Here is a 20215-nt window from a genome sequence, read left to right as displayed (position 1 = left end):
ATTGTGTCACAGTGAATTGTATAATCTGCAGTCAATTTAATTATGTTTTCATGTGCCATGATTCTGACATTTCACATATGATTCTCATAGGATTAGGCTACATAATTACAGTGGTGCAGTAAATGTAATCTCAATTCAATACGATGTGTATATACTGTACATATAGCCAATATAGCTATTAAACCCACGTTCAGTGACTGTAATCTGTGACGCAAATGGCCTAATATGTTTGTGACGTTCCATGGAACCCACTGTATTGTTTAAAACTAGATTCTGATTGGCTTGCAGGTCATTCTACAGTGTAAATTATAAACGAAAACGTGCTTTTATATCAGTGTTACAGATTCACAATACCGAGCGTGTCTCAACCCGTACCGCGCATTTATCTGCCTAAAGGTATCTTCACGCATGACTGGATAGGCCTTTTGGATATGCTTGTCCAAGGTAAGGATATGCGTCAAGCTATAGCCTACTTTCAATGTTTTAGGTCCGAACTCAAGTTACTCCAGTCAAGTGATTAATCGTAAAAGTGAGTTGTTTTGACTGAGCAGTCCAATGGCCAATGCTGTTTTTGGACTATGAGACCCTCGGCTATATACTATGATGAGCCAATAACATGCATAGATTATGCATTAGGCATTGCACAAGTCAGTGTCTAGGTCAGAATATAAAGTTGCTATTTCCGTCAACTCAAGTTACTCAAGTCAAGTGATTAATCGTAAGAGTTAGTTGTTTTGACTGTCAAAACAAATAACTTTGATGGAATATTCCAAATTACAATGGCAATTATGCATCACAAATTCACAATATTACTTGTATTTCAATGATTCATCCAGGCCCAAGACATAAAGTCGCCTGAAAGCTGTGTAGCAATCATTCCATTGCTGACCCATAGGATGGTAATCGCATACATGATTGGCTTAATCTAGAATCATGGATACCTTTCATGTGAGTACTCACACACCAGATTGTTTTTTACATACACACTGTCTCATGTACACACTGCACTGTCTCATGTACAATTGTTATTGCTATCTTTGAAATGTCTAACAAAATGTTGACTTGATCGTTTCATCAAGACCCTCTCATCACAAGTTGGAACTAGTGGTCAACATTGGGACAATGCAGCCATAAATAACATGGACCAATATTTTCATGGAGGTAAGCACTACACTTCTGATGGGTTTAAAGATTGTATTACATTATCTAAAAGTGAGAAAGTAAACCCCAGCTGTTATTATTCTTTTCACAGGGGACAATCCCCATTATGCCATGAATGTTTCATTGCCGAACAACTATAGATATTTTTCCTCTAATTTGGCTCCCGTTCCTCCCACAGTGAGCAAGACCTGCCAGCAGAGCTCACTGGAGCAGGGAGACATCCCGTCATCCTTTAGGCACCTGACAAAGTACACTTTTTCCCTTCTAAATAACACTATAGTAACATCTTCTGCACAAAGTTACATTCCTAATAAGATTGGTGTTAAGTGAGAAAGAATCCTAAAGATGGTCCAATGGGCATGGTCTGAAGCCTCTCGTCATCTCAGTATGTTGAACCGCCTGATTTCTTGCAGGCCTGAGATTCAGATCCTGCTGAACGATGTTAAGCAGTCGATTAACCACATGCAGGGGACGCTGAACACCATGCAGGGGCAGTGTATTGAGTTGCAGACTGCCATATCTAAGGTAGTGTCAGATGAGTCTCAGATACAGAAGAATAAGTATATGATGGTATGGTGATAATGATTGAGATGGTGATTATAATAATGATGACTAGCGATACCCCAGCCTACGGGCGGTAAATCATTGGATCTGATTAATTCAATTCAATGCAATTCAATCTTTGAGGACTGCAACCATAGAAATAACATTTATTTACACTAATAATAAGCTATTGTCAACTCCCCGTCTATGCTTATCTTGCTCATTGCTCACTGTCAATTGCTGACTGTTACCCTATGTGTGCAACTATTATTGATTTCTCACAGAAAAATTATTTGGTTGCAAATGTACCTGAGGCCATGTAAATAATTGTTAGGCTACTCATTTTGAATCCACCGATGGCAACTTGTGTGACCATAAAAGTCTGTGCGCGACTGGGCACAGTAAAATAATTTGGTTACTGACCGGCCCTACATTATAGAAGGCCCTTCAAGTCGGAACTAGGAAATTCTGACATTTCTGACTCGCTAACTCGTTATGGAATGATGATTTCAAGTTTCCCACTTGTGAAGTATCAGAATCAACCAGTAGGAAGCTCTACGCTAATTTCTTACATTAATTTTAACTCTGAGGTTCCAAGTTTCCGATGGCATGTGAATGCGTCAATAATTGCCATGGTAATTTTGAATGTTCAGTCAGTGAGCATTATGGGTAATTGCCCTACATACTTACATCAAATGCTGTAGTAACAGTGCCATTCCAAACACAATAAATGTGAAAATTAACAAAGATACAAAATATTGCTAAAGTGAAGAAAATCAGCTCAAAATTGTAGGAGGAAAAGCCCCTGCAGCAGGGAGGCTTACGGTATTATAATATATTGTAGATAACATTAATATAATTTGTGTATTTACAGTATCACAAATGAAAGTATATGCTAGGGATTGATCTACACTGAGTGAACAAAACATTAAGAACACCTTCCTATTGAGTTGCCCCCCCCTCCCTTGGTGGTGGACCATTCTTGATACCCAACAGCATTGCAGTTCTTGACACAAGCCGGTGCTTCTGGCACCTACTACCATACTCTGTTCAAAGGGACTTAAATCTTTGGTCTTGCCCATTCACCCTCTGAATGACACACATACACAATCCATGTCTCAATTGTCTAAAAATCTATCTTTAACCTGTCTCCTCCCCTTCATCTACACTGAGAAGAAGATTTAAACTTCTTCTGGCTGCAAGCCCTAAGTCGGGATCAATATGACAACAGCCACTTCAAGTGCAGGGCGCGAAATTCAAAATATATTTTTTAGAAATATTTAACTTTCACACATTAACAAGTCCAATACAGCAAATGAAAGGTACACATCTTGTGAATCCAGCCAACATGTCCGATTCTTAAAATGTTTTACAGCGAAAACAGCACGTATATTTATGTTAGCTCACCACCAAATACAAAAAAGGACAGACATTTTTCACAGCACAGGTAGCATGCACAAAGCCAACCTAACTAACCAAGAACCAACCAAACTAACCAACAAACAACTTCATCAGATGACAGTCTTATAACATGTTATTCAATAAATCTATGTTTTGTTTGAAAAATGTGCATATTTCAGGTATAAATCATAGTTTACATTGCAGCTACAATCAGAAATTGCACCGAAAGCAGACAGAATAATTACAGACACCAACGTCAAATACCTAATTACTCATCATAAAACATTTCTGAAAAATACATAGTGTACAGCAAATGAAAGACAGGCATCTTGTGATTCCAGCCAATATTTCCGATTTATTAAGTGTTTTACAGCGAAAACACAATATAGCGTTATATTAGCTTACCACAATAGCCAGAAACACAAGCCATTTCCCAGTAGCAAAAGTTAGCGATCGTAACAAACCAGCAAAGGATATATAATTTTTGACTAACCTTGATATGCTTCATCAGATGACAGTCCTATAACATCAGGTTATACATACACTTATGTTTTGTTCGAAAATGTGCATATTTAGAGCTGAAATCAGTGGTTATACATTGTGCTAAGGTAGCATATTTTTCCCACAACGTCCGGATATTTTTCTGACACTTTTTCTGACACACATATTCTGACCAAATAACTATTCATAAACATAACTAAAAAATACATGTTGTATAGGAAATGATAGATACACTAGTTCTTAATGCAATCGCCGTGTTAGAATTCTAAAAATAACTTCATTACGACATACAGCTTCGGTATAGCTAGAGAGTACCCAAAAGCTGGGCGCCAACGACTAGTTCACATGTACGACAGATATATGAAATAGCATCATAAAATGTTTCCTACTTTTGGTGATCTTTCATCAGAATGTTGGACAAGGGGTCCTTTGTCGGGAACAATCGTTGTTTGGATTTAGAACGTCCTTTTTCCCTCTCGATTTAGCAAGCACACTAGCCAAGTGGCACGAATCTCTCCATGTCAACAAACGGAAGAGAACGGAACACGGCAAAACTCCCGAAAAAATTTCAATAATCTGATTAAACTATATTGAAAAAACATACTTTACGATGATATGGTCACATGTATCAAATAAAATCAAAGCCGGAGATAGTAGTCGCCTATAACGACAGCTTTTCATAAGGCAATCCCCGGTTCCTTCTCGCGCCTTCCTGAAAACAGGAAATGGGTGACACGTCATTCCAAGAGGATTTATTCCACTTCAGACCAAGATAAACACTCCATTTCTTCTCTCACTGCCTCTTGACATCCAGGGGAAGGTGTATGACGTGCATGTATACTAATACGTATCATGCCCATTTATAGGCAGGACCTAGAACAGAGCCTCGATTTCAGACTTTCCACTTCCTGGTCAGGAAGTTTGTGCCAAATGAGTTCTGTTTTACTCACAGATATAATTCAAACGGTTTTAGAAACTAGAGAGTGTTTTCTATCCAATAGTAATAATAATATGCATATTGTACGAGCAAGAATTGAGTACGAGGCCGTTTGAAATGGGCACCTTTTATCTGGCTACTCAATACTGCCCCTGCAGCCCAAACAGGTTAACAATTAACATCAATAAGGGATTATAGCTTTCACCTGATTAGTCTATGTCACGGAAAGAGAAGGTGTTCTTAATGTTTAATACACTCAGTGTATGGTGTCAATGATGTTATAGATTCCAAGTGGTTGATTTTTTAGGGAATGACTATATGCTCTATATTATACCTGCAGATCATCACAGCAGCCAAAGTTGCCGTGCAGAGGGAGGAGATCCTCCGAGCATCTGGCCTCATCCCGTCACAGAGGGAGGGATTTCTCTCTGCAGCTAGCATCGCTGCACAGAGGGAGGGGATCCTCCAAACAGCCAGTGTCCCTGCACAGAGGGAGGGGATTCTCCCAGCAGCTAGCATCACTGCGCAAAGGGAGGAGATCCTCCGATCATCAGGCCTCATCCCTGAAGAGAGGGAGGACATCCTCCTCACAGCCAGTGTCCCTGCACAGAGGGAAGGGATCCTCCAAACAGCCAGTGTCCCTGCACAGAGGGAGGAGATCCTCCGAGCATCAGGCCTCATCCCTGCACAGAGGGAGGGGTTCCTTCGTGCATCAGTTCTCAACCCGTCACAGAGGGAGGGGATTCTTCCAGCATCTTCTATCACTGCGCAGAAGAAGAAGATCCTCAGAGCATCAGGCCTCATCCCTGCACAAAAGGAGTTGATCCTCCTGATGGCCAGTGTCACTGCGCAGAGGAAGAGAATCGTGCCAATGGCCAGCGTTCCTGCGCACAGGGAGGGAATTGTCCCAAAGGCTAGTGTCTCTGCTGAGAGGGAGGGGATCCTCCAAACAGCCAGTGTCCCTGCACAGAGGGAGGGGATTCTCCCAGCAGCTAGCATCACTGCGCAGAGGGAGGAGATCCTCCGATCATCAGGCCTCATCCCTGAAGAGAGGGAGGACATCCTCCTCACAGCCAGTGTCCCTGCACAGAGGGAAGGGATCCTCCAAACAGCCAGTGTCCCTGCACAGAGGGAGGAGATCCTCCGAGCATCAGGCCTCATCCCTGCACAGAGGGAGGGGTTCCTCCGTGCATCAGTTCTCAACCCGTCACAGAGGGAGGGGATTCTTCCAGCATCTTCTATCACTGCGCAGAAGAAGAAGATCCTCAGAGCATCAGGCCTCATCCCTGCACAAAAGGAGTTGATCCTCCTGATGGCCAGTGTCACTGCGCAGAGGAAGGGAATCGTCCCAATGGCCAAGGTCCCTGCGCACAGGGAGGGGATTGTCCCAAAGGCTAGTGTCCCTGCTAAAAGGGAGGAGATCCTCCGAGCATCAGGCCTCATCCCTACACAAAGGGAGGGGATCCTCCAAACAGCCAGTGTCCATGCACAGACGGAGGGGGTTCTCCCAGCAGCTAGCATCACTGCGCAGAGGGAGGAGATCCTCCGAGCATCAGGCCTCATCCCTGAAGAGAGGGAGGAGATCCTCCTCACAGCCAGTGTCCCTGGGAAGAATGGAAACAATCATCCACAACCACCTCCCATCATCCCCATGGTGTCACCACTGTGGAAATGGGATGGTGGAGCGTGTACTCCACCTGTGGATTTCTATTCCAAGAGAAGAGGTCACTTAACCTTACCTAATTAGTAAAGAAATTACCATTGTGATAACGTAATTAGTTGTGATAGATCAAATGTATGGCTCATGTGAGTGTATAGCTGTAATACTTTCATGCATTTTCTACATACAACAGGTTTAGCTCCATTTTACTTTTACATTTTAGTCATTTAGCAGACGCTCTTATCCAGAGCGACTTACAGTAGTGAGTGTATACATTTTCATACTCTGATGAATCTCTTCAGGATTTCGCATGGATTTTTTTGATATTAGTTGATAAATATGCTCGATTTTGCAGCGACAATTATGACATTTTGCATAGCAATGTGCAATTGTTTTGTCCAATTTGTTGCAAAAATGTGCTGACAAGGGAAAAAACTGTGTTGACGTGTGGCTTGATTGAACCATATTATGCAGTAAATGTGCGGTGATTGGTTGAAATTTCGAGCCCTCATTTTGTACTGTGGTAATGGGTCAGTTCTATGCGATAATATTGTGATGTGACTATTTTATGCATAAATAGTTTGGTGATTGGTCAAATTTGCAAGCCCTCACATAATATGCAGGGAATTGTTGATTTTGCAACCAAAACAATGCGATGGCAGAGTCCTGGAGTAACCTCCCAGTAATCCCTGTGACTGCGTGTAGGTTAAGATTGGGTTGTAACAGAGTATCAGAGCGAGACATTCCTACCTGTCATCTAGTAATTGTTCTGTGTGGTGACATGAGCAGAGTGGCCTGACTTTTCACACTTATTACAGATGTCCGACTTAGATATGTTGAGCATCTTGCTATGATGTCCATCACCAAGCCGGAACACTCCGAGGCCAACCCTCAGTGCCAGACTGGCAGCCGGCCGGTGGCTGAGCCCGAGACCCCTGCTGTTCACAATAACAGTGGAGGCTGGCTCAGCTGGGTCTTTGGGAGTGGAAGAGTTAATAAGGAGGTTCATCTACCTGAGGACAAAGACAGATCTGTAAGGAACTGGTTCTTAACACTATATTCTATGTAGAGACAATTGAGTTGATTAAAAAAAATTGTGGCTTGCTTCACATTGCTAATATCTTCTTCCTCAGATTGTCTGGGATCCAACTCTGCACAGATGGGTTAACAAAACTGAGCCCAAGGCTGAGGTACACACTTAAATTCAATGAAATTAAAAACAGTGAACAACCATTGTATTTCAACTGTGATAATATTACTAACAATTTGGAAAATGTGTTGATGTGTTTTACAGAACAAGTGTGTACCACCACCTTCACCGAAGGGGACATATGGATATCAGGGGAACACTGGCAATGTCCCCAAAGGAGTGAATCCTTACTCTATGAAAACAGGTGAATATTGCTTTTGAATACATGTGGTTTAACCAAGACTGTGTCAGCCGATCATAGATGTCCCTGGTGGTCTCCTGCTAACACCTTTCCCACTACCAGCAGGTCTATGGGGCAGCAGATACCCTACAATGCATGACAATGATGGGACCAACTCAAAGCCTCCAAGCCATGGGCCTGGACTGCTTCCTAGACAGCTCTCTGGCTTGCTCCCTCCTTCACACTTTGACCTCATGGCACCAATGGTTGTGCCACCTGACACTCTACCCTACTGAGGTATGACTCTGGAAAATCCTTCCAAATTGTATCTATTCATCATTAACTGAGATTTTACTTTAACATAGCAAATGGCTGAAGTAGCGAGGATGTTAACTATTTTTTATTTTTGTCCAACAGGCCATTTGCCCAGAGTGGATTTGCCATACATAGATTTTTTCAGCATTAAAAAACTTCAGCATTAAAAATGTATTAAAAGATGATCTTTTAATTAAATCTCTCCTTTGTGTCCTCATGTTCACATTAATTTGATGTGTTCTACCATCATTTACAATGCTTATTGCTTCTGCATTGCTTTACGTTACAGAGAAGTATATATTATACACATATTTTATTTTAGACATTACAAAAACATATTTTTGAGCATTTTGGATTTCCTACATTTACTTACTTACTGTACTTACTGTATATATTTTATACATATATATATATTTTTTTAACTACATTTTTTAATGTATTCCATAGACAGAACTAAATATATTTAGATGCATTTTGAATTCCTAAATGTCAATATTTTTATTTTCTGTGTCACATGTTTATGCCCATTTATGTACATCCTGTATATGTTACCCTTCCAATGAGCTTATCATATAAACTACAACGCAAAAAGTACGGTTTACTTCCCTTTTAATCATGTCAGCACAGGTAACAGCTGTTTACAGTCTTTCTTTAGTTTTTAATTCTTACTCTTCCCAATTCCCTTAAACTATATTTCTTTATTTCCCATGGGCTTCACCAGAGTACCCCCTAGTGGCTGGAATACAAGTGTATTAAGCCCCTTACAACACCCCACTGCAAAAACGAAATGTTGTCCCAGTTGCAGCCTAGTATCCAAACTGATATGCCATTTTCAGTTTTTTTCAAAACAGCGTTTATAATTTGCGATTCCTGGCTACTGTAGTGTTGTGGTTTCTTGCAGGTAACCTGCTGTTCCTGGCTGTGGTCAGCCATTTTGGGGTGAAGCTGCACCAGCCCAGGCTCATTGCTATGGGCTGTTTACTCATGGCTGTAGGATCCTTCCTCACAGGCCTGCCACACTTCTTCATGGGACGGTGAAACAACTGAAATACTGGTTAAACTTGTACTTGTAGAGATACTCCAATGCGGAGGATAGTTTCACTTTAGAAATAAAGAAATGTACCAAGTTGTTGATTAATCTCAGTTAACTTAGAACTAAAGTCTTGTGTAATTGGTCAGCTGCTTGATTATGTTTTGGGGCCATACATGTTAAGAGAAGGGATTAAAAGATGATATAACTGTGATGTGGTAAAGTTGGACCCAGATGCAGAGAAGAGACCAGAAGATGAAGCAGTGGTTCCAACCAGTGTCTCCACCCCTCAAGGGCCCACTTAACTGCCAAGAGCTCCCGGTTGCCTACATCGTAGTTGCCTTCCGCTGGCGAGAACCACTTGGAGAGAAAGGCGCATGGGTGCAGTTTCTTGTCCTCCTCGTTCCGCTGTGAAAGTTCTGCCCCAGCTCCGGTGTCCGAGGTCGTCCACCTCTACCACAAAGGGGCGAGTAGGATCAGGATGAACGAGGATGGGTCTGGAGTTGAAACGTCCCTTGTGCTCTATGAATGCCCTGTCAGCCTCGGGATTCCTGCAAAAACCTGCTTGAGTGAGGTGGGACAGGGCTGTATGTGTTCCGGAAGGGTTTTTGGAGAAGATCAGGATGTCGTCGAGGTAAACAAAGACGAACCGATTCAACAAATCCCTAAGAGTGTCATTGATCAATGCTTGAATGACTGCCGGTGAGTTCGATATTCCAAAGGTCATGACTAAATACTCAGTGACCACTAGGGGTGTTAAAGGGAGTTTTCCACTCATCTCCCTCCCTGATTCTCACCAGATTTGAAGCGTTGCGGAGGTCCAGTTTGGTGAAGAATTGGGCTCCTAGGGCCAACTCCAAGGCGGCGGACATCGGGTAGGGGGTAACGATTCTTGATCCTAATCCTTTTCAGCCCTCTGTAATCGATGCAAGGACTGAAGTTTGGGTCAGAGACAGAGAAACAAGGGATGCGTTTAGACTGGCAGCACAATTACGATATTTTTCCACTAATTGTTTTTTTGACCAATCACATCAGATATTTTCGCATCAGCTCTTTTTCAGAGCATATCTGATTGGTCAAAAGACCAATTACTCAAAAAATTACTGAATTGGGCTGCCTGTCTCAACGAAGCCATAGAAACCTGGAGATGCTCCAACCGAATGAACTTCCGGCGCCGACAGAGATGGCCGCCTCGCTTCGCGTTCCTAGGAAGCTATGCAGTATTTTGTTATTACTGCATTGTCGGAACTAGAAGCACAAGCATTTCGCTACACTCGCATTAACATCTGCTAACCATGTGTATGTGACAAATAAAATTTGATTTGATTTGAAATGTTCCATCCTGTCAGTATTGATGTTGAATGGCATTAAATACACTTTTTTGTTCTCTCCCATACCCTGTAGATTTGTTGAACATGAGTGGAAATGAAACTCCAGCACACTGGTAGCACTATAGACGTGTGAGTATAACTTTTCCAGGTGAGTTGAACCTGCCTGTGGGTGCGGTGGGGATATTCCTGGGAGGTCTACTGATGAAGAGGTATAAGCTTGGCGTTGTGTCTGGAGCCCAGCTGTCTTTCGTCACCTCCTTCATGGCCGACCTCCTCCTCCCTCTCCATTCTGACACTAAGTGTGACAACGTTCAGGTGGCTGGTCTGACCGTGTCCTACAACGGGTAAATATGACATCTGATTGGTTGGTTGGTTGGTGGGTGGGTGGGTTGATAAAACCAAAAGTTTTGATCAGTGGAATATGAGTGAGAGTTAGACCAAAACACACATGGGCTTGTGCCGGGGCTCCCTCTTGTGGGAATATACAGTATGGTTGTTACTGAGCCAGGATTCCTGGCTGTTTTGTCACTGTGCCTATGTCAATGATAGTTCAGCAACAATTATTTAAACATCATTATTACCAGCCTATTTCTCTGTCCCCCAGGTCCACTGATGTACGATGGCAGCCTGTTGTCAGAGTGTAACAGAGACTGCTCCTGCTTGGATGGGGAGTGGGACACTGTGTTCAGACAATGGCATCACCTACACCTCCCCCTGCCTCGCAGGCTGCTCCAGCTTTACAGGTTACGGCAAGAACACGGTACCAATACTATTAATGTACTGAGTGTACAAAACATTCACAGGGATGCTGAGCCATGTTGACTCCAATGCCTCCCACAGTTGTGTCAAGTTGGCTGTATGTCTTTTGAGTGGTGGACCATTCTTGATACACACGGGAAACTTGAGCGTTAAAAAAAACAGCAGCGTTGCAGTTCTTGACACAAACTGGTACCCCTGGCACCTACTACCATACCCTGTTGAAAGGCACGGAAATATTTTGTCTTGCCCATTCACCCTCTGAATGGCACACATACACAATCCATGTCTCAATTGTCTCAAGCCTTACAATATTTTTTAAAACCTTTCGCCTCCTCTTTATCTACACTGATTTCAGTGGATTTAACTAGTGACATCCATACGGGATTATAGCTTTAACCTGGATTCACCTGGTCAACATATGTCATGGAAAGAGCAGGTGTTCTTAATGTTTATACACTCAGTGTAACTCATTGGCACTGAAATAACTTTATTTTTAAATATATTTTTTTATTAACAAATATCAACAAAGAGGAATAGTCACATGCAAACAAGCATACAAACAAACTATTTACATTGCTGCCAACATACTGACTCAACTCCAGCCACTTTAATAATGGAAATTGATGGAAATTGATGGGAAAATATATCACTAGCCACTTTAAACAATGCTACTTAATATAATGTTTACATACCCTACATTACTCATCTCATATGTATATGTATATACTGTACTCTATATCATCTACTGCGTCTTTATGTAATACATGTATCACTAGAAACTTTAAACTATGCCACTTTGTTTACATACCCTACATTACTCATCTCATATGTATATACTGTACTCTATACCATCTACTGCATCTTGCCTATGCCGTTCTGTACCTTCACTCATTCATATATCTTTATGTACATATTCTTCATCCCTTTACACTTGTGTGTATAAGGTAGCTGTTGTGAAATTGTTAGATTAGATTACTCGTTGGTTATTACTGCACGGTCGGAACTAGAAGCACAAGCATTTCGCTACACTCGCATAACATCTGCTAACCATGTGTATGTGACAAATCAAATTTGATTTGAAAACAAACTAATCATCAAATCAAATCAAATTTTATTTGTCACATACACATGGTTAGCAGATGTTAATGCGAGTGTAGCGAAATGCTTGTGCTTTTAGTTCCGACAATGCAGTAATAACCAACAAGTAATCTAACCTAACAATTCCACAACTACTACCTTATACACACAATATTACACAATATTCATTAATAATACAACAAGTTTGAATTGCCTTTTTGATTTTCATTTTAGTTAAAGTGGTGCCATATTGTTTAAACTAATTTATAAAGTGAAAAAAGTTAGGTTTTGAATTAGATCATTTGCATTTGTGAAAATGAAATTTACCTAGTATTATTAGCAGTTGAATTAAATATACTACATCTTTATCTATGTCAGAATTTCTGAAATAAATCATTATATCAAAACCATTAAATAGTACAACCGGTCCTATTTTTTTGTAACAAAATTCTGTATGTCAATCCAAAACATTTTTCTATAAATACAGGCAAAAAACAAATGCAAAATGGTCTCCTTCTCCATTCCACAGAAATCACAGTTATATTCAATATTCAGCTTGAATCTTTCCAAAACATGTTTCACAGGATACATTCTATGTAACATTTTAAATAAAACTTCCTTTACTTTGTTACTGGTACAATATTTGTTAGCAATTTTCCATGCTTTCCCCCATTGTATATCACCATAGATATCTGACCAAAATAATCTTGCTGAGGGAATTGTAGTATCACAAACAATATTCCTAATCTGTTTATTACTACAATAATCTGTAGTATTGTAGTATCACAAACAATATTTCTAATCTGTTTATTACTACAATATTATGTTTATTACTACAACTTGACCAGCGATAATATAGCAAGCAGGAATGAGTTGATGGAGAATCCATGCATCAGGCGCGACTCTCACTCTCTCGCTGCAGTGTCCCTGAGCAGGGACCAGGTCAGTCAAAAACACACACACTGATACACACACACTGATACACACAGCATGGCTAGCTAAGTAGCTTAGCTAGTAATAGTGACACAACGGCCGGTAGGCTAAACAGTTTGCACGTCTTACGTCTTCGTGGAGGAATTATATCATAGCAATGAGTGCAACATAGCGATCATAATGACATTGAAGGCAATATATTTCAACTAATAGTCAAACCTAGACTATGGACTTGCCGGCATTCGGTCATGACTCATGCCACATAAACTGGGGAAAGTGCACATACACTGTACAGCGAAACAGGCTACAGTAACGTAACCATAATACATCCATGGACGTAACACAGTAGCCTGTGTGACACAGCACAGGCAATGACAAATATCCTTAACACCATTAGTACCAGCATTACAAGTTACAATAATATGCAGCTCTGGGAAAAATTAACAGACTACTCCAAATTAACAGACCATTCTTAATTTTTTCCAGAGCTGTATTAATGTAGCCTACTGCTACACTACTGATAGTATGATAATAGAGTGTTTTCTTTGTAAAGCTGTATTAATGTAGCCTACTGATACACTACTGATAGTATGATAACAGAGTGTTTTCTTTGTAAAGCTGTATTAATGTAGCCTACTGATACACTACTGATAGTATGATAATATAGTATTTTCTTTGTAGAGCTGTATTAATGTAGCCTACTTCTACACTACTGATAGTATGATAATAGAGTATTTTCTTTGTAGAGCTGTATTAATGTAGCCTACTTCTACACTACTGATAGTATGATAATAGAGTATTTTCTTTGTAGAGCTGTATTAATGTAGCCTACTGCGACACTACTGATAGTATGATAACAGAGTATTTTCTTTGTAAAGCTGTATTAATGTAGCCTACTGATACACTAATGATAGTATGATAATAGAGTCTTTTCTTTGTAAAGGTGGAGAAGGAAGCAGCAGCAGCACTAGAGCTTCAGGTGCTCCTGCAGAACTGGAGATGGTGGTCAGTTCAGAGTCAGACTCAGAGCAGGAACCTTCAGGTGCTCCTGCAGAACTGGAGACGGTGGTCAGTTCAGAGTCAGACTCAGAGCAGGAACCTTCAGGTGCTCCTGCAGAACTGGAGATGGTGGTCAGTTCAGAGTCAGACTCAGAGCAGGAACCTTCAGGTGCTCCTGCAGAACTGGAGACGGTGGTCAGTTCAGAGTCAGACTCAGAGCAGGAACCTTCAGGTGCTCCTGCAGAACTGGAGATGGTGGTCAGTTCAGAGTCAGACTCAGAGCAGGAACCTTCAGGTGCTCCTGCAGAACTGGAGATGGTGGTCAGTTCAGAGTCAGACTCAGAGCAGGAACCTTCAGGTGCTCCTGCAGAACTGGAGACGGTGGTCAGTTCAGAGTCAGACTCAGAGCAGGAACCTTCAGGTGCTCCTGCAGAACTGGAGATGGTGGTCAGTTCAGAGTCAGACTCAGAGCAGGAACCTTCAGGTGCTCCTGCAGAACTGGAGATGGTGGTCAGTTCAGAGTCAGACTCAGAGCAGGAACCTTCAGGTACAACTTCACAGCACAAACCTAAACATGGAGGCTATGATTTTAGATTCATAATGATTTTAGATTCATATGTGCTTTATTTATGAGATTATCAGTAGGACTGTAATTGGCGGGAGGCATACAATCGATGACTGCACAAGCAATGCAAGTTTAAATTGCGGTTATTTACAATGTTAATCTCATTCTTGTCATGCCTGCTCCCGCTCTTCCTCTACGCACTCAAGCCACTTTCAGTACGCACACCTGCCTTTCCCCGTCACGCGCATTAGCGCACATTGGACTCATGTGGACTCAATTACTTTACTTATATCTGTCTGTTTTCTAGCTCTGTTCCCTGCTTCGGGATTGTTTGTCATAGTTCTTGTTTGTCCGTGTGCTGACGCTGTTTCTGTCGTGTTCTTTGTCCGTTCCAGAATAAATGTTTGACTCCCCGTACCTGCTTCTCCTGTCCGGTATCGGTTCTTACAATTCTGCAGAGCAACCAGATGTGCATAGAGAGAGAGAGAGAGAGAGAGAGAGAGGTTCAGAGCCCAGTACAGGGAAAATAGAAAGGGACAGCGAATGCACTGAAAATCCATTTTATTATTTTTCCCGTCCTCAGTCCAAGGATTTTGACTTATTTTTTCAGTACCAAAACAACCCCTCAGAGTCATTCCCAATGTATTCCACTCAAAAGATGGAACAAACAGAAAATGGCTGACATACAATGAAGTAACTCACTCCTTGTTCTGCTCAGTATGTCTTGCATTCGCAAAACCTTCAGCCAGTGATAGTGCATTTGTCAAAGGAGGCCTGGAAACATGTCCATCAGAGAGTACAGGAACATGAGAGAAGCAAGACCCATAGAGAAAGTGCAGAAGCCTTTTCCCTCAGAGCCAGCAAAGTAGACATCCGTACCCTTCTGAGTGATAATGTCTGTTCAACGAGACCAGGTTAGAAAGAGGAGGCAGGTCATGGAACGTGTGATTGATGTCGTTAAAGTTATTGGTAAATGTGGGCTTAACTACAGAGGACACAGACACAAAGCTGCATATAACTTGGGAAACATGGCTGTCAATCATAACAAGTTTCTTGAGCTTATATTGTTACTAAGCAAATATGATGTCTGCCTACAAGAGCATGTTAGTGGAGCATTGAGAAGAGCAAGAAGCAGATGGGAAGTAAAGGAAGAGGGTCCTTGGTAACTATGACGTCCAAAACAACAGCAAATAAAGTCATTGAAGTCATCAGAATGTTGATTCAGCAGACAGTTGCTGTTGAAGTGAGAAAGGCAGGGATGTTCTCAATACGAATGGACACAACACAGGATTTAACATCCAAAGACCAGTGTGCAGTAGTTCTGTGATTATGTCACTGATGTTGTCCACCAGAGACTCATTGAGGTCATTGACTGTGAGTCATCGACTGGACAGTACTTTGTGGACCTGGTGAAACAGACCCTTGAGAAGATGGACATAGATATCAAACAGTGTGATGGTAATGCAACAGACAGAGTAGCTAATATGCAGGGACAATACAGGGGCTTCTCTGCATCACTCACAGGAGAGTCTCCTAACCAAGTACACATATGGTGTTACTCACATGTCCTCCTTGTGCTAACTGACACCACTGGGGTTGTTGTGGCAAGTGAATCTCATTTCTCACTACTGAATGACATTGCAGTGTTCAATCGAGATTCCTACAAGCACATGAATCTATGGGAGGAAATCAGTGAGGAGAGGAGACACGGACGGCTTGATGTAATTGGTGAAACACGCCGGTGGGCCAAAGACGAGGCCTTGAGGAAAGTATTTGGAAGCTTTGCAAAGCCTGACCGTGTACTTTACATGGATGTGGTCATCACTATGGAAAGAATTGAAAAGGATGTGACCATAAAACCTGCCATCCGACCAAGAGTACAAGAATGCTCTCCTAAAATATGAAACCATACTTACAGCTGAGGTTTTTCTCAGGAATTTTGAGCAGATGTCCCCTCTCTCTAAATACTTGTAAACAAGTGGCATGGATATCGTAACAGCACAGCACTTGGTGACGGGAACGGAGGATAACCTGAGAAAGTGTGCCGGAGACTTTGAGGGTGTGAAGAGGGCAGCAGACGACTTTGTTGAGTGGGCCAATGGCATTCTGGAGGAGCAGCAGGACTGTGATGCCGAAGCTCAGACTGCTCTGCCAGAGAAGAGAACAACAGAAAAATAAGAGAAAACCAGGTGAGTTGGCAGAAGACGAGCCCATTGCTAATGCAGACATGGACTACAAAATCAAGATCCACAATGTGGTACTGGACACTGTTGTTGAAAGTATTCACCGCCGTTATGCAACAAATGCAGAGCTGTGTGCAGATGTCTCCTGCATGAATCCCAAGCCTTTTCCTGAGATCAGAGAAAGGGCCTTCCAAAGACAGCCATGAAGGTGCTCAGCAAATGCTTAATGGAATTTGATGAACATGCCACTATTGAGGCATTGCAGGCTGAACTGATCAGCCTTGCACAACAGTGGGAAAGACTGAAACAGTCAGCATTGGAGGAGTACAACACCACGGTCACTGCCGCCAGTGATGAATCAGGGGAAGGCTTTGAGGATCCTGATGAAAGTGTGGAGTTGGTGAGCAGAAGTTGTTCATCATGTAAAAACTTCCCGATATGCTGCTATCTTCTCCTGTCTCAGTACAATCTGCTCACGGATGCGTATCACATCATTGATTTGGGCTACAAGTTCCTCCTCAACCTATCCATCACTCAGGTGGCTTGTGAGAGGAGTGTCTCCACCATGAAATTCGTGAAGAACTGCATAAGAACCTCCCTCACTCAAGAGAACCTTGAAGCGTTCCTTTTGATGGCAACAGAGAAGGAGATTCTTATGGGACTTGGCAAAGATGATATCATGTACAAGATGTCAGAGAGCAGTGAGTTACTGCGCCGCCTACTGGTTTACTCGTGGTAATTACTTCCTGGTTACACTGAAGTAGCTATGCTATGACTCTTCCTTAACACTGCCTCTTAGTGTCATTCAAATGTACTTTTTATTATGTTTTATTTAGACTTTTTTTTGTTGACTTTTATCTTTTGACCATCATTCTATCTCTTATCATCTATCACGAGGTAGTCACCTGGAATGCATGTCAATTTACAGGTGTGCCTTGTTAAATGTTAATTTGCTGAATTTCTTTCTTTCTTAATGCATTTGAGCCAATCAGTTGTGTTGTGACAAGGTAGGGGTGGTATACAGAAGATAGCCCTATTTGCTGAAAGACCAAGTCTATATTATGGCAAGAACAGCTCAAATAAGCAAAAAGAAATAACAGTCCATCATTACTTTAACACATGAAGGTCAGTCAATGCGGAAACTTTCAAGAACTTTGAAAGATTCTTCAAGTGCAGTCGCAAAAACCATCCATCGCTATGATGAAGCTGGCTCTCATGAGGATTGCCACAGGAAAGGAAGACCCAGAGTTACCTCTGCTGCAGAAGATAAGTTCAAAAGAGTTAACTGTGAAGACAACACAACTGCCTATGAGATGGTTTGGGATGAATCGGACCGCAGAGTGAAGGAAAAGCAGCCAACAGGTGCTCAGCATATGTGGGAACTCCTTCAAGACTGTTGGAAAAGCATTCCAGGTGAAGCTGGTTGAGAGAATGCAAAGAGTGTGCAAAGCTGTCATCAAGGCAAAGGGTGGCTACTTTGAAGAATTTCAAATATAAAATATATTTTGATTTGTTTAACACTTTTTTGGTTACTACATGAATCCATATGAGTTATTTCATAGTTGTGTTATCTTCACTATTATTCTACAATGTAGACAATAGTTAAAATAAAGAAAAAACATTGAATTTCTCTGGTAAGAAGAAGGGAGGGGGTGTATGCCTTATGATTAACGAGACTTGGTGTGATCATAACAACATACAGGAACTCAAGTCCTTTTGTTCACCTGACATAGAACTCCTTACATTCAAATGCCGACCGCATTACCTACCAAGAGAATTCTCTTCGATTATAATCACAGTTGTGTATATCCCCCCCAAGCAGACACATCGATGGCCCTGAAAGAACTTCATTGGACTCTATGTAAACTGTAAACTACATATCCTGAGGCTGCATTTATTGTAGCTGGGGATTTTAACCAGGCTAATCTGAAAACAAGGATCCCTAAATTTTATCAGCATATCGAATGCGCGACCCGGGCTGGCCAAACCCTGGATCATTGTTATTCTAACTTCCGCGACACATACAAAGCCCTCCCCCGCCCTCCTTTCGGAAAAGCTGACCACGACTCCATTTTGTTGCTCCCAGCCCATAGACAGAAACTAAAACAGGAAACGCCCATGCTCAGGTCTGTTCAACGCTGGTCCGACCACTCGGATCCCACGCTTCAAGATTGCTTCGATCACGTGGACTGGGATATGTTCCACATAGCGTCGGACAATAACATTGATGAATACGCTGATTCAGTGAGCGAGTTTATTAGCAAGTGCATAGGTGATGGTGTAGCCACAGCAACTATTAAAACCTTCCCCAACCAGAAACCGTGGATCGATGGCTGCATTCGTGCAAAACTGAAAGCGCGAACCACTGCTTTTAAGCAGGGCAAGGCAACTGGAAACAATAACATAGACCTACTGTAGATCACCAGATAATTTTGTGAATAATCCCACTAGGCTACTCTGTAATGTGTTGTCATTCTAAATGTCCTGAATAAAGGAAAATAGCTCTGTGTGTTGTACAATAGCCTATCCATCAAGGAACAGTTCTCTACACATTATGAGCTAAGTATCTCTGTGTCCAAACAGACTAATGAGACCCTACAGTAAATCAAGCAGACAATAACATTATAAACATCAATTTGTTAGGGATGTTGGATCCAACGTGGAGCACGGCATAACTGTCTTTACCAGAGTAATGAATGAAGAAGCACTTTGGTTGTTGTTGCATGTCGTGATGTTTGTCATTTGACTGTCATTCAGAAAATTATTTCCTGGATCAGCTGATGATAGTTGAACATGTGACTGTAACTAAACAGCTACAGTATTAAGAATTATGTGTAATTATTGAAGAACCACATTCATGACAGTATCCATTTGGGTGTTGTGAATCAACTTAAGGTGACTCTCGGTTAGAACCACTGGATTTAGCAAACTCTGAAATTATTTAGGATTTCTGTGCCCATGAAAACTGTTTTCCCAGCGTAACATAAGGAGACACTAAATGTTATGTAGTTAGAGTGAATTTCAGAATAGAAAAAAACTGTCCCACTTACATAACACACTCCCCTTTATGTAAATGATTAATACCCTTTAGCCTTGGCCACCCTTATCTTTTTGCTTAGTTTCCATTCTCTGATTGGCTCAGACATTCGGGCATAGATTCTATTGGTGGCGTGACCATTGCAATGACACAAAAATAAACAGACATACACACTCCTATTGCAGGTGCCTATAACTGATTAACTAATGTTCCTGTCCAAAGGCCTTCACAAGTCCAAGCCTATGGTGCTTACAAATGATTAACCAATGTTCCTGTCCAAAGGCCTTCACAAGACCTAGAATGCCCAGGTGTGTTGATCCAGCTTTGCACAATCACATGGATTCTGCTTCCATATGTTTAATGGTTAACCCTATATTGATTCTGCTTACTACTTCTAAGAAAACAGTACAGAT

General features: G+C 41.6%; 1 protein-coding gene and 1 long non-coding RNA gene across 2 annotated transcripts; both read left to right on the top strand.

The window, feature by feature from the left end:
- Positions 1–312: 312 nt before the first annotated feature.
- On the top strand, positions 313–8334 carry LOC120032964 (uncharacterized protein KIAA0754-like). Its single transcript, XM_038979241.1, has 11 exons — positions 313–444; positions 837–948; positions 1080–1161; positions 1340–1409; positions 1575–1686; positions 4884–6267; positions 7022–7236; positions 7337–7393; positions 7498–7597; positions 7697–7870; positions 7991–8334. The coding sequence occupies exons 2-10, from the start codon at positions 934–936 to the stop codon at positions 7867–7869; spliced, it is 2208 nt and encodes a 735-aa protein (XP_038835169.1). The 5' UTR covers positions 313–444; positions 837–933; the 3' UTR covers position 7870; positions 7991–8334.
- A 665-nt stretch (positions 8335–8999) lies between these two features.
- LOC120032970 lies at positions 9000–11121 on the top strand. The gene is made up of 4 exons (XR_005473878.1): positions 9000–9620; positions 9719–9793; positions 10323–10593; positions 10854–11121. It is a non-coding gene; the product is annotated as an uncharacterized LOC120032970 (long non-coding RNA).
- Positions 11122–20215: the final 9094 nt, after the last annotated feature.

The sequence above is a fragment of the Salvelinus namaycush genome, chromosome 39, assembly GCF_016432855.1.
Source record: "Salvelinus namaycush isolate Seneca chromosome 39, SaNama_1.0, whole genome shotgun sequence".
Classification (NCBI taxonomy): Eukaryota; Metazoa; Chordata; class Actinopteri; order Salmoniformes; family Salmonidae; genus Salvelinus; species Salvelinus namaycush.
This window is presented reverse-complemented; position numbering and strand designations above follow the sequence as displayed.